Genomic DNA, 13,450 nt, shown 5'->3' on the forward strand with positions numbered 1-13,450 from the left:
CTCTCTCTCTCTCTCATTGTCTCTCCCTCCCTCTACCCTCTCCGCTTCCCTCTTCCCCCCTTTCCTACCGTCTCTCTCTCTCTCTCTCTCTCTCTCTCTCTCTCTCTCTCTCTCTCTCTCTCTCTCTCTCTCTCTCTCTCAACCCATCCCCTCCCCTATCCCCTATCTCTCCTCGGAACAGAATTTCAGGTTTCCTTTGTCCCTACCCGGTATCACAAAAAGGGTGCACACTTACTCTCTAAGCTGTTTTTATTTCTCTGCTATCAGAATGGGTAAAAGTTCCTTGTTAATCACATTTATAATTTATTTTATAGGCACATTAATGGTTATTGTTACCGTTTTTTAATGCTTACTGTCTTTTGGTTCGTGTACGAGTTGAACGCAATAAGGCTCGGACGCTGTGGTTTTGCTCGCTAGCTGCTAGCATCTTTATTTATTATAAAATTTACATTTGTTTGTAAATTGAAAAAAAAATGGCGTACCATCAGACAGATTTTGTAAAAAAAAGAAAAAAAGAAGAAGCCGTTTGCCTTATTTTTGGTGCCGAATACCTGGTGTTTACAATAATGTACTGTATTGTACTGTAACATATTATTTTAACCTTCCACCCCTAAATTGACATGCTCAGTTTCTTCTCATTCTTACAGGTAGGATGTGGGAACTTTCATAACTTCTACAGACAGTGAATAAAATACTTCTGCCATCATGCCAACTGTGGTTCTCATGGACGTGTCCCTGTCCATGACACGACCTGTGTCACTGGAAGGCACTGAGGAGTTTCAGAGGAAGAACCTGGCTGTCCATGGCTTAACCATGCTCTTTGAACACATGGCTACAAATTACAAGTTAGAGTTCACTGCACTTGTCGCCTTTTCATCCCTTTGGGAGCTCATGGTGCCTTTCACGAGGGACTACAACACTTTACAGGTATGTACTATCCTGGTACAACACAATAATTGTTGATGATATTCAAATTTCACCGTTGAAAAAAAAGAGTTTTACTATATGGTTCACTGTAATAAAGGTTTACCTCAAACATTTATATTGTGACACATTAGCAAATCGAATATTTAATCTTTTTTTATTTTATTTTATTTTTTGAACAGGTCAGTTTACTAATTTTTATACTTTTTCTTTTAACTGCTGCACAGGAGGCCTTGAACAATCTGGAGGACTATGATAAAACCTGCCTGGAGTCAGCACTGCAGGGAGTCAGTAACGTTGTGCAGCAGGAGTGGGGCTGCACATGTCCATGTCAGGTAATGTGTGTGCTGTTAAGCATGTGTAGGGATGAACATCATTCGTCCAAAGATATCCTCTCGGTTTGGTGTTTGGTGATGGTGGTGAAGAGCAATGCTGAACATGTCGACCGAATATCTCCCATAGGTGTACAGTTTTTTAAAATCGGCTGATTGACAAAGCCATAGTACATTTACAGCATTTACCCTTATCCAGAGCAGCATACAAAAGTGCTTAACTCTTTATCATTTGATACATTAACTCTGGTTCACTAGGTTATATACTTGATACCATGAGTCTAAAACACTGTTTTAAAACACTTCAAAGTTGTTTTTTTCTTAAATAAATTTACAAACAACAAACAGGGAAGGAAGTGCTAGGTAAAGTGTTTCATGAAAATGTAGGTATTCAACATGACTTAAATAATTCTTTCAGGTTCAGCGAGATAAGGATGATTAGTTAGAATAATTGGGTATTGATTTGCAGTTAGATTTTCCTTTAAAATACCTGCCATAGCATAACAAATCCATCCTTTTAATTATGCTACCTTGCTGCAAATTATCTACAGTAGATGAAAATTAACACAACATTTTAATATAATATAAATGTAATTTTTTTCCCTAGACATTCATGCTGTTCTGTTTTATTTGATGACCTGTAGGTGGTGTTGGTGACTGACGGTTCTCTGGGTATTGGTCGTGGTTCTCTGCGACACTCTCTGGCCACAATGAAACAAAGGGGAGAAGACAAAAAATTTCCTCTTCCCTTCCCTTTTCCCACCAAACTCTACATTGTGTGTATTGCCAATGCAGAAGAGGTACCGTTTTCAAATTAAACAAATGCTTTGTTGCCAAACCCCTTTGTTATATATGAAAAACATCACACTTGACTCAATTTCTCTGACATTTTATCTTTATTTTAAAATCCTCATTCACATAAATCACACTTGAGCTCAAATGAATTTTCATCACTGTTGTTAATAATGATGATGATACCTAGCCAATTTAAAGAGGTTGGCTATGCTCAAATGGATGAGCATTTCACATTGAACAGGCCATGCCCGTTTCCCACATATGACCTTAATTTGGACGTTATTTTTATTTTTTAATTGCAGCTCCAAGCCACTGATGCCATGGGAAATTTGGAGCAGCTTCTCAGTTTAAGTGGTGGAGATGGACAGATTTTTACTATGGATGGTCCACTATGTCTGAAAAGTGTTCAAGCAATGTTTGGGTGGGTAATTATACTGCTTTATTTATTTCCTATACTGTGTGTGTTTTGCGTAACATGTATCCAGTGACTGAATGTGAAAACCATTGATTGGTTGTAGTGTCTGTAAACATGTGTTGGCAGGAAGTTGATTGACCATGCATACATGCCTTTCCATGCCGTGCTGCGCTGTGGGAACCTAGCATCTGATGTGCAGGTGTTTCCCAGGCCAGAACCTGTGCTGTTGGATGAGGAGCTTGACCCGTTACCAAAAGCAGTGCTCACGGGTACCATGCATTATTTTCCTATATTATATACATTCACAAAAGAGTAGGAGTGTAGCTCTGGATTTGCAGCTAAGTGAAGGATCACCAGAGGAGTTTGGTTCGTTTCAGTGGTTATCAAGTACCCCTTTTCCAATGGAAAGAACCGGGTGCTGGTTCAAAGTTGGTTCCATGGGCGAACCTTCTAAGAACCGGTTTGCCTTTCCATTGGCTAGAGAGCCATCACAGAGCCGAGTCTGACATCACTGTATACGTGTCATGTTTCCCAGCAACTTTAGCGCAGCAGCGGCAAACACAAACACAACATCAACAATGGCGGATGTTGTTTTACTGTTAATGCTTATGGCTTTGTGAACCTACATTGGCATCCAAATGCGGCGAATCCAAAGTGTACATGCAGCTCCATGTAATCTGTATAAACGGAGGTTGTAATCGAGAAAGTACATAACATTATTTTATCATTAACACAGAAAAAAAGGTAGCCTTAGCATTTAGCTAACCACTATCATGTGTGCTGATAATTGATCATATTGTGGTAAAGTAAGAGTGTTTTAAACATTAGTATACCCCGCCAAAAAGCCCCTGACCCGAGCGGTTCTTAAGTCTAGACCAGCAACGTTTTGGGGCTAGTTAAGAACCACTTTTCCTGGTTCAGTGCCGGTGCTTTGGCTGTCGAAAAAGAAAGAACTGGTTCTAAATTAGGTTCTGGCTCCGAACCAGCACTCAAACTGCCTCGGTGGAAAAGGGGCAAAGGTTTGTTTTCTTATTGGGGACACACAGTGATGTGTGTGAACATTTATATAAACACACACATGCATACATAAGTTTGTGCATTTACACAGAAAATAGCTGTTGTGCAAACATTCTATTAACTGAATTTAAACTAATTAAAATTATATGTATTTGTGTTTGTTCCAGACTTGGAGATTGTGGGTTTTATTGAGATTGGTGATATCGCCAGCCCTCCAGTCCTGTCCAGACACCTGGTCCTACCCATAGCTGTTAAAGGTGCCTACTCCTCTTCAGACTCTTTGTTATTCATTCCCATTGTATTTTATGAATAAATGCTAATTTCAGCTTTTGTGTTTGTTTACAGAGGCAGATGAAGTGGGAGCAGGGGCTGCTGATGAAATGGAAGAGGAGACATCAACTAATCAGTTGGCAGGAAAGAGTCCAAATTTTTGTGTCCTCCTACATGGCAGTCTGAAAGTTGAAGGCATGGTGGCCATTGTACAGCTGGGGTAAGAAACTGTTGAATTAGATAATCAAGCCTTGTTCTAGCAATTCTTCTGTATATAGTCACTTGTGTTCATCTCTAATCATGAACCTCCTCTGTTAGGTCTGATTGGTATGGAATGCTCTACTCACAGGCAGACAGTAAGAAAAAGTCAAATTTGATGATGTCGTTATTTGAGCCTGGCCCAGAGCCTTTACCGTGGCTTGGGAAAATCTCTCAACTTGGACCCATTTCAGGTAGAATACAGACATTTTTAATTTTACTTGTTGGACTTTTTATTTGATTTGAAGCAGTTCCACTCAGGTAAAACCAGATATTTTCAGATTAAGAGGTAGAATAGTTTAATTTTAAAATTATTTATTTATAATTGAAGTATTTTTCTAAATCTTTTATCTTTTTTTGTTATTAAATGTACATTTCTAGTGGCATGCATAAGTATGCAAGGATGAATGTAACTGCTTAAATACTGTACTAAAATATTTATTACAAAATTAGCATCATATATTAAACTATGCTTGTCTGTCAAATGTATCTATATATTTTTTTCTAAATGCATAAATAAAATCATTACATTTTAAATTGTAGTTTTTTTGGATTTGTAGATGCACCAGAAAATCCTTATGGCGAAGATGACAGCAAAAGCCCTTTCCCTGTACTTCCCAAAAGCAAACGAAGCTATGCCCAAAATGTCACAGTCTGGATCAAAGCCAGTGGACTGCAGGTGTGTAAATGACAATATCTGTTTAGTTTAGGGTTCATGATGATGTGACTGATATGCTATAGCATGACTGACCTTAGCCTTATGGGGTTGCAGCATCTGATTTGGGTGCCCAGTTTACAGCACCTCAATGACAAAACACAGACATTGACAAGTGACAGACACAACGTAGTATTATTATTGGACATATAATGGCAAATATTCGGTGATGCCAATCCAGTTGTTTTTTGATTCATGCTCTTAGGCTTTTTATTAAGCACCAGAAAGCTGATATTTTGCAGATTGCTAGCTAGATAAAAGGCCCTTATTCAGCCACATTGCTCACAATGCAAAACTAAATGTATTTTCCTTACAGACAGATGTACAGAAAATCCTTCGAAATGCTAGAAAACTTCCAGAGAAAACACAAACCTTCTACAAGGTAACCCACTTTTTTGAGAAAAGAAAGCATATGGCTCTTATTTGTTTTATTTTTAATCACTGAGAACTTTGTGCCTGTGTTAAAGGAGCTGAACCGGCTACGTAAAGCTGCTCTAGCATTTGGTTTCTTGGACTTGTTAAAATGTGTAGCTGAGCTGTTGGAAAGGGAGTGCACCTTACTGCCTGACTCTGCACATCCGGATGCTGCCTTCCAGCTGTCCCACGCTGCCCAGCAACTCAAATTGGCTAGTAGTGGCGAATCCAAATATGCAGCTTTCGATCATATAATCACACCCATGCTCACTGACTTCTCGGGGGGAGGAAGTGCGAATGACAGGATGTAGGCAAATGACAATGGTATAAAAACTGAAACATGTCAATGGAACCTGCTTTGCTCCCCATTGCCTTTTCTGTGGTTGACCATATTCTATATTACAGTACTTTCAATTCTACAAGTTAAATCTTAGAAATAGTAAAGTACTGAATTTTGTGGCACAGGAACCACTGATTCATGGCATGTCTTTTTTTTTTTTGGACATATTCTCGCAAGAAACTTGTTTATCAAGAACCTATTTCTCAATAAGGATTATTTTTTTGTGTACATAGCATTTTCTACAACGGCCCCAAAAGAAATAAAAGTGCATCTTACATTTGTAATGAAGTTGATGATGATCATTTATTTTAAGCTTTATTTTTAAACAATCATCAGTTGCCTGGTATTTAGTAGGATATATTATGTGTCACTATTGCCCTTGCTTGTGGGTTCTGCTGCTTTGTTTAAAAACTCTCACAGTCCCTGAGGTTGTTGGTCTCTATACCAGTTTGTCTGCTCTTCAGCAGAGATAAATGCACAAACCAAGGAATGAGTGATGAGGAAGATCACTACTTGGTCGAATCTAAATGCCCAACACACTAAACATAACTCATAATGGAAATAACTCGATTTTAATAACTTTCAACTCGATCAAATTAACTTATTTTTGTTGATGGGTCAACGGATTTGAGAACAAGACTGTAATGCCTCCTGTAGATAGAGAATGGAAAATAATGGGTTGAGGGAGTCCTAGGTGACGGCAGGACACTTCACTTCTTTCAAGTTCTTCTCAGTTGGCTTTCCTCTTTTTTGTTCTGAACCGCCTCCTCCTCTGCTTGTAGAGATGACGGAAGTTGCTGAAGAGTCCTGTAAAGCATGCAGTACCGTAATACAGATCAGTGCTTGTGCACAGCAACAAGATTATCTTGAAGTTAATAGCAAATATCAAGAAAGCAGTGCGACTCCTAAAGAGGAAAGACTCACCCAGGAACATGAGCAGCAAGTATAGCTGCAAGACATAGGAGAAGCTGAGAGAAGAGCCAAGGACTTCAGGCAAAGGGATGCTTAAGAACTTGCTATCATTGAAGATGGGGATAGACTGAATGACTGCTACAGCTAATGAACAAAACAAAACAGAAACAAGATCTTAGAAACATCTGAGCCAGACTGCCTCATCTGATTGTTAGCAAACAATTTATAAATCTCAACACTGCTTTTATAGGATATAACTGATTGAAAAACGTTTAATATTCTCACCTTCGGCAAGCACACCAAGTGGGTACAGGGGAATCCAAATAGTATACCGTAGCCAAGTCAGCATTTTCCATTCAGTGTCAATGCAGGCCAACATGTAAAAGGGGTACCTAAGATGAATAATCAAATGCTTTTATAAAAAGATTTTATTTCAGTGTTGTTTTTATAAACACTTCTAACCACTTCCGGAATTCTTTTTTCAAAATCTCTTTTTAAAGACTAACATGTCAAAACTAATAAGCATGCTAATGTGAGCACTGAACTGTGAAAACCACAGAGTTCCATGTAACTTCCGCGAACTAGCAGCTGTGCTACAACTGATAAATTCAGCTTCAACATTGGTATCAGTGTTCCAGTTCATCCCAAAAGTGCTCAGTGGGGTTTAGGTCAGGGCTCCGTACAGGACACTCAAGTTCTTCAGTTTTCCTGCTCCAACCTTTGTCAGGTGTCCACAACTTCTGACTATAGTATATTTCTTTACAAGTGGGTAATTTACATTTAGAAGCTCACCTAAATATCTCAATGGCACTCCAGAGATAGAAGACAAAGAAAACAACAGGTTTGTTCTGCATTTCCTCTAGGCTCCCAAAGATGATAAAAAGGACAAAGTTCCTCCCCATCACCTTAAACAGTTTAGGAAGACAAAATAACTTTCAGGTGAATTCAAAACTACGTAAGAACAGACCGCACCTTTATTTACAGTTGAGTATATAAATAAGTGTGACTGAAGACCATGACTGTACGTAGGGTGACAAGAAATTGGTCTTACATAAAAACAGTGAAAAAATATATATTGTAACCAGTGATTGTGTAATCCAAGCACATAATACAGGGAAACAGCTATTTTCTTTTTTTATTCAATGCAAAATGTATTTGGTGACATTCAGCCAGAAATGTCCTCATACAGCAATTCCCCTGTACTGTATTGGAAAAGCATATCATAAGAAGCTGACTCTGGCACACTAATGAGTGTAAGGTGCATTTGAGACATACCCAATTGGTCACTGACTCTTAACATGTTGCACAGCATTAAAATAAAATGTGGTAAATGGAACTAATTTGTTGTTGGGTAACAGTTTCCTGTTAAAACTCTTGTTTACCCAAACAACTTTACTGGGTAACTTTAGACAGTAGGGCTTCTAAAATAATATTTCAAGACCTTCAGATGTTCCTGCAGTCTGTTTTAGTGGCTGGTTTTAATGTTGCTTAATCATTAACTGGTTAGTTTTACTGTAACATGATTTACAACCAGGTCATTCTGTCTAACGTGGATACTTGTTGGCATGTTGGCGGTGTGCTGGTCGCAATGGTATCAGGATCTCCTAGTTTGTTCATAATGTTGTCGTTAAAACAATGACAATAAAGCTATCTATCTACTCACCTGTATAAAGGCAGGCATCACACCAGTCCTGACTAGCCCCAGAGCAGGGTTAATAACCTCAGCTATGGCTAGCATCTGACAGAAGTACATCACATCAGCAGTGGTGTGAAAGGTATCATAGAAAGAATCTATTTCAAAAAATAAATAAATCAATAAGACCATAATTCAGAAAGAGGTACATCTGCCATTATCTCATTATTAGTTACACCTGCGTACTTGATCTAAAGATATGAAAAGGAACCATAAAGGAAGTTGACATTTGTCTTTAGGAGGACAAACAGAACATCCATTGTCTCAACAAAAGCTCACATCTGGGATAATATATAAAATATATAAACCACATGGTCTCTGTGGAGATTTACAATAAATCCTCACCTTCTTTAAGTATGAAAAGACGAACAGTCATGTTGACAAAGATCCAGGAGAATCCAAGAAATTGAACCAGGTTGTACATGAAGAGATATCCCTTTTTCAAGCCTAGGTAAGCTGGGGGAAAGCCAACTGGTGAGCATGTTGTATTTAGGATTTTTCTTTCTTCAACTGATTTTTTGAAAAATATTCATCTTCTGCACTGGAAAATTAAAAGTTCACTTACGATCCTTTGGAATCCTTGACTCAATGCTTATTTTATTTATTCTTTCTTCCTGTGTAGGCATAAACAATGGTTAGTGGCAGCCAAAAAACTGTAATGGTTCAGCACTGAGATTTCAGTCATAAGAAACACATCCTACAATTCAGAAATCACCCAACCTTTTGCCTCAGCTCCATCTCAGCATCTGACTCATCCAGCCAGCGGTCAAAGTCAGGGGCCAGAAACACAGGCTTCTTCTCCTGCATGGTGAGTCGATTCCACCAGCAGTGCTTCTGCTTTCTCACCGTGATATTCACTTGCCGCTGGGTAGATTTGTGTTTTATCTAGACACATACATGCCAATATATATATATATATATATATATATTAGTAAAAAGCAGTCAAATGTATTCCATTTCATTAAGTGCCTCTAACTAAATCTAACTGATTTAAATGAGCAAGCACACAGTTGTTATTCTGTATGTACAAACAATAAAACACCACATAGAGCTTCCTCATTTATTCAGCAGAATGTAATCTAACTAAGATATCTGCGATTTGTCAACTTACAACTCATCTTCATTGCATAACTATGCCTAAGGGTCTCAAAGCCTTTAAAACTGCAAGCATTTAAAGGTTAAATTATTTAATGAAAAATCCTACCTCTGGTTCCACTTGATTTAAGAACTCCAAGCTGAATTCATATTCGTTTTCTCCTTTTGCTCCGTGACCCTGACCTGGTACAAAAGCGAGCAGGTTGTAAGCTAGTCCAAAAGAAAGCTGAATTAAATATTAATAGCTACCGTAGATAGCTAGGTCTACCTCTAAATTGGAGAGTGTTCTCTTGTACACGAATATCAAGGTTCTGCAAAACACACACACAAACATGTTAACCAAGTGTGATTTTGCATTGCTTGACTTCCTGTAAAATAATTATGGTATATTAGATACAAATAAACTACATTACATTCTTTTAACAGATGGCCTTTGCTTAAAGAACTGCAACCAAACATGGAAGAAATGATCTGTTGTATGAACTGAAGGTACAGTAACCTCCAAAAGCTGGAACTTGATATACATCATTTGCATTAAACTGGCATTCACAACAGGTTTCAGCCAGTTACATAGAAGCAAAACAATCGCACTATTGTGTGAAAGTGTTCTGCGCCTACATTTAGAGCTCTATGACCATGGATTTGCCCAGTAAAGCTGTACGAAAAAACATGCAACCCTTGTTCAGAAGTGAGCCACAGACAAACGATGGGGGAGGCTATAAGTCCTACAAGGAAACATATATCCCTGTGTATAAGCCACATGTTCTTTCATCTACTACCTGTAAATAAAGCCTGTAAATAAAACATGACTCATCCAGATGGCCTTGGAGGAGCAAGTCATGGATCTGTACCAACAAAGCCAGCAGGAAACCGATACAATAATGATATTGATTAACTACGATAATCATAATATGATATGGTTATGGTGTTTTTTTATATTCTAATAATACTAATAATAATACTAATATTAATAATAATACATAATAATAAATTTATTTTATAATTAAATTTATTTTAAAAATATATTATTACTACCTAGAAACACTTTTCCATTGTCTTAAAGGGTTTTTTTTAATATTTTTTAGTAACTGGTCATAAATTGTTATTTAGTATTATTACTAAAAATGATTAAAAAACTGATATTTGTTATATATATATATTCCTTTTTTGTATTTGTTTACTGCTATTTAATATTAAAAACACTGACAGAGTATTTTATTCTGACAGAATGCCTGCTAGCTCATTATTTAGCCCTTCAGCTAACTGTCAAAAAAAAACAACTGATGTATAATCAAAAGCAGGACAAAAAGATGCAGGCTGAAAAATGACACATTTAACAGAACACATTTATGGTCTTATATGTTTAGGGACAACACACTGGTTGTCTAAAGCTGGAGTTAGTTCTGAGATGAACAGGCAGTTAGCCTACGATGCTAAGCTAATTGACTGAACAGAGACTCTACTGTTACTGTACCTTGGCATCACTGATCTCCACCCGCAGGTAAATTTCTCCGTGTCTCTGGGCCCAAAACACGTGAGGTGTGAGAGTCTGCATCGTGGGCGTGTATTCGGCTCAGTTTAATAATCACTTCAGCTCCAGAAACGCGGGCTGAATGAATGTAAACTCACGACACATCAGTAGCAGGTCAAAGCTTTTACCCAGAATATTCGGTGACTAGCTGTGCGCGTGCGCGTGCGTTAATACATCATCATTCCAGCGGGGGGCGCTATCTACACTCGTACCGCATGTAACGGCGATGTTGACGGAAGTGAAACGAACAGCAATAGAATTTGCAAAACACGTGTTTACATTATGCTAGTTTGAGCTTTTTAGAAGTTGGTCATTAATAAACTTGATAGTCTTGAAGTTTGTAAAGATGGCGTACAACAATTGCATCTAGATGTTAAACAACAAAAACTACCAAGAAAACAGCCAGCCTGTTGCACAAAAGTAGAATTAAGACATCCAGGATAAATGACTGAGCTGACCTCAATGAATTCAAAACAAGTGCGTCCGGGCTTACTTGGTTGCACAAAGACCAAGCCAGGATGAGCAGACACGGATTCATCAAGCCAGGTGAAACCAATCCTGGATATGTGCGCGCTCACGGCTCACTCAAACAGACCGATCACAGATTCACTGATTCAGCATGGGAACTAGAGCGGAGTACTTTTCCCCTTCGGAGGCATAAATCCTCGTGGAGGCATAGGAGGAGGTAAAAGACATAATTAAGAAGAAAAGCAAAGAGAAAAAGCATGGCAAAGTATTGCAGATCGCCTGAATGCGTAAGTAGTGCACAATTACACACTCACCGCTCCGCTGAAACATTACAATTACAATCCAAATAGTTAATTCACATCTCCAAAAACGCAGTTGTACTCTGATTATGAAACAGTTGAACTTCTAATTGAAATGGACTGCAGATATGAGTGAAATTGTGTAAAGTAACTCCATCACACTGTATAAGGCTTTGATAAATTATTAAAGCCTTACATTATTACTACGCTCACTAGTATGGTTTAATCTTAGCCGTTGTACTCTGCTTCTTATGTTGTCCACCGATTTTTCTCCTGCTTTTATTAATGTAAAGCTGCTTTGAAACGATGAAACAATTATGAAAAGTGCTATATAAATAAAATTTAATCAAATAAATAGATTTATTATTATTAATAATAATAATAATAATAATAATAATAATAATCACTTTAATTTATATAGCGCCTTTCAAAGGACCCAAGGTCGCTTGCTCACTGACTCCATTGAATGTTCTTGTGTGATAGTCACTTTGTGTGTGTGTGTGTGTGTGTGTGTGTGTGTGTGTGTGTGTGTGTGTGTGTGTGTGTGTGTTGTAGATTAAACAAGACCGGGCCAAAACGGTCCATTTTTACATCATGTCTGTGTCAAGAATATCACTGTGTTTGAGGTAGTAATGATGAGATTTTGTGTTGACTGGTGAATTCTCTGGTGTTTTGCTGGGACACAGGGGGTATGGCTGCCAGCCTTTTCTCCTGACACCTTTCACTGACCCCCAGGAAGCACAGCAGGTGTACAACCATGCCCATGCCAGGACCCGGCCCAGAGTTGAAATGACCTTTGGCTTCCCGAAGGCATGCTTTCTCTGCCTTCACAAATTAAGGGTCAGCCCTGTGAGGGCATGTGACATCACTGTGGCTTGTGCTGCCCTTCACAATGTGGCCTGCCTGAGGAATCAGAGGGCCACGAGCCATGGACTGGGACAATCCGGCAATCTTCCCTGATGATGACAGTGGTCAGCTGCTGAGGGATCAATATGTGTTGAATTATTTTAGTTAGTATGTGTGCTTTCAATTTTGGTTAAATATGTCCTGCGGTGGCAGAGGAATTTGGGGTTTTTTGTGTTCAATATTTTTTTCTATTTTTTTTTTTATTGATTTGGCCTCTTATGATGTTTGTACTGTAATACAAGCTTGCAGGAAGGCTACTGCATCCATTCATTTGTCTGTTCAGTTGATGTATGGATTTGTCCTGCATTTATTTCAGTGTGCAGACATGTGAGGTGTGTTATATACAGACTTTTGAATGTGTATTTATCCTTTTGTTGTATAATATGCTTTGATTCTGTGCTTTCCATCTTGTAGAGTCACTGTGTGACCTCAGTTTTGAAAGCTGATGGTTTACCTGCTTTGTTTTACCCTTATTCAATAAAGGAACATAATGTTACACTTTGTTTTTTTATATTTATATGGAATGTGTATTTTATGAGTGTATTAGGGCCACACTTAGGAAAAGGAAAAAGTCAAATTTATGAGGCTGGTTCTTTCTGTGGAAAAGATGCATATTCTTTTTACTGTCCTGATACTTATGACAATGTGATGCTGATGTGCCAAAAGATTAAGTATGTCCTTGTTTGTGAAACCATACTGAAGAACAATTCCACGAAATGCCTCACAGCTGTCATTTTAACAACTGTCCTCTAAAACAACGGGTTACAATATTATTAAAGACATTGTTCTCAAAGTCTGTGAATTTTCTTTTTTTTTCCTCTGTGGCCCTAATATATCATTTTGTATATAGTCTTATAGTCTGTGGGAATCTGTAAATTAATAATAGCAACATCATCTAAAAATCATTTATCCAAAATGATTGAAATTAATGATCACAAATGTTTAAATAATGAGTGGGTCTACTTATATGTGATAATGTATAGTGGGCAGTGGAATAACTATTGGTTTTCGTTTGTGGTGACTGCTGACTGACATAAGGGATGAGATTAAATAGATACTAGAATTT

At 38.0% G+C, this 13,450-nt stretch overlaps 2 protein-coding genes and 1 long non-coding RNA gene across 5 annotated transcripts; 2 read left to right on the plus strand and 1 right to left on the minus strand.

The window, feature by feature from the left end:
• Positions 1 to 114: 114 nt before the first annotated feature.
• On the plus strand, positions 115 to 5,764 carry ints14 (integrator complex subunit 14). Its single transcript, XM_027161627.2, has 12 exons — positions 115 to 272; positions 648 to 927; positions 1,152 to 1,259; positions 1,901 to 2,056; positions 2,354 to 2,472; positions 2,593 to 2,735; positions 3,651 to 3,740; positions 3,829 to 3,973; positions 4,072 to 4,205; positions 4,572 to 4,690; positions 5,043 to 5,108; positions 5,194 to 5,764. Exons 2-12 carry the CDS (start codon positions 706 to 708, stop codon positions 5,449 to 5,451), a joined length of 1,560 nt encoding a protein of 519 aa, XP_027017428.1. The 5' UTR covers positions 115 to 272; positions 648 to 705; the 3' UTR covers positions 5,452 to 5,764.
• A 272-nt stretch (positions 5,765 to 6,036) lies between these two features.
• hacd3 (3-hydroxyacyl-CoA dehydratase 3) lies at positions 6,037 to 11,337 on the minus strand. Of its 3 annotated transcripts, none has more exons than XM_047822413.1 (11): positions 11,205 to 11,337; positions 9,449 to 9,491; positions 9,290 to 9,363; positions 8,806 to 8,970; positions 8,651 to 8,699; positions 8,431 to 8,541; positions 8,056 to 8,183; positions 7,185 to 7,297; positions 6,678 to 6,784; positions 6,405 to 6,536; positions 6,037 to 6,287 (listed from the first exon to the last, which is right to left on the minus strand). In XM_047822413.1, the coding sequence occupies exons 1-11, from the start codon at positions 11,247 to 11,249 to the stop codon at positions 6,211 to 6,213; spliced, it is 1,044 nt and encodes a 347-aa protein (XP_047678369.1). In that variant the 5' UTR covers positions 11,250 to 11,337; the 3' UTR covers positions 6,037 to 6,210. The 3 variants fall into 3 exon arrangements, with proteins under 3 accessions (XP_047678369.1, XP_027017430.2, XP_027017429.1); XM_027161629.2 differs by having other exon boundaries at positions 11,170 to 11,267; XM_027161628.2 differs by lacking the exon at positions 11,205 to 11,337 and adding an exon at positions 10,655 to 10,962.
• On the plus strand, positions 11,329 to 12,880 carry LOC125146195. The gene is made up of 2 exons (XR_007144694.1): positions 11,329 to 11,466; positions 12,165 to 12,880. It is a non-coding gene; the product is annotated as an uncharacterized LOC125146195 (long non-coding RNA).
• The last annotated feature ends 570 nt before the right edge of the window (positions 12,881 to 13,450 follow it).

The sequence above is a fragment of the Tachysurus fulvidraco genome, chromosome 13 (assembly GCF_022655615.1).
Source record: "Tachysurus fulvidraco isolate hzauxx_2018 chromosome 13, HZAU_PFXX_2.0, whole genome shotgun sequence".
Classification (NCBI taxonomy): Eukaryota; Metazoa; Chordata; class Actinopteri; order Siluriformes; family Bagridae; genus Tachysurus; species Tachysurus fulvidraco.

Excerpts from the sequence above, each read along its gene's own strand:
- ints14 (XM_027161627.2), top strand. The coding sequence starts at position 706 with ATGCCAACTGTGGTTCTCATGGACGTGTCCCTGTCCATGACACGACCT. Across the intron at positions 3,974-4,071 it reads GTGGCCATTGTACAGCTGGG|GTCTGATTGGTATGGAATGC; the intron begins GTAAGAAACTGT and ends CTCCTCTGTTAG. Across the intron at positions 5,109-5,193 it reads AAACACAAACCTTCTACAAG|GAGCTGAACCGGCTACGTAA; the intron begins GTAACCCACTTT and ends CCTGTGTTAAAG.
- hacd3 (XM_027161628.2), bottom strand. The coding sequence starts at position 10,735 with ATGCAGACTCTCACACCTCACGTGTTTTGGGCCCAGAGACACGGAGAA. Across the intron at positions 9,492-10,654 it reads TGGAGATCAGTGATGCCAAG|AACCTTGATATTCGTGTACA; the intron begins GTACAGTAACAG and ends TGTGTTTTGCAG. Across the intron at positions 9,364-9,448 it reads GAACACTCTCCAATTTAGAG|GTCAGGGTCACGGAGCAAAA; the intron begins GTAGACCTAGCT and ends CTTTTGTACCAG.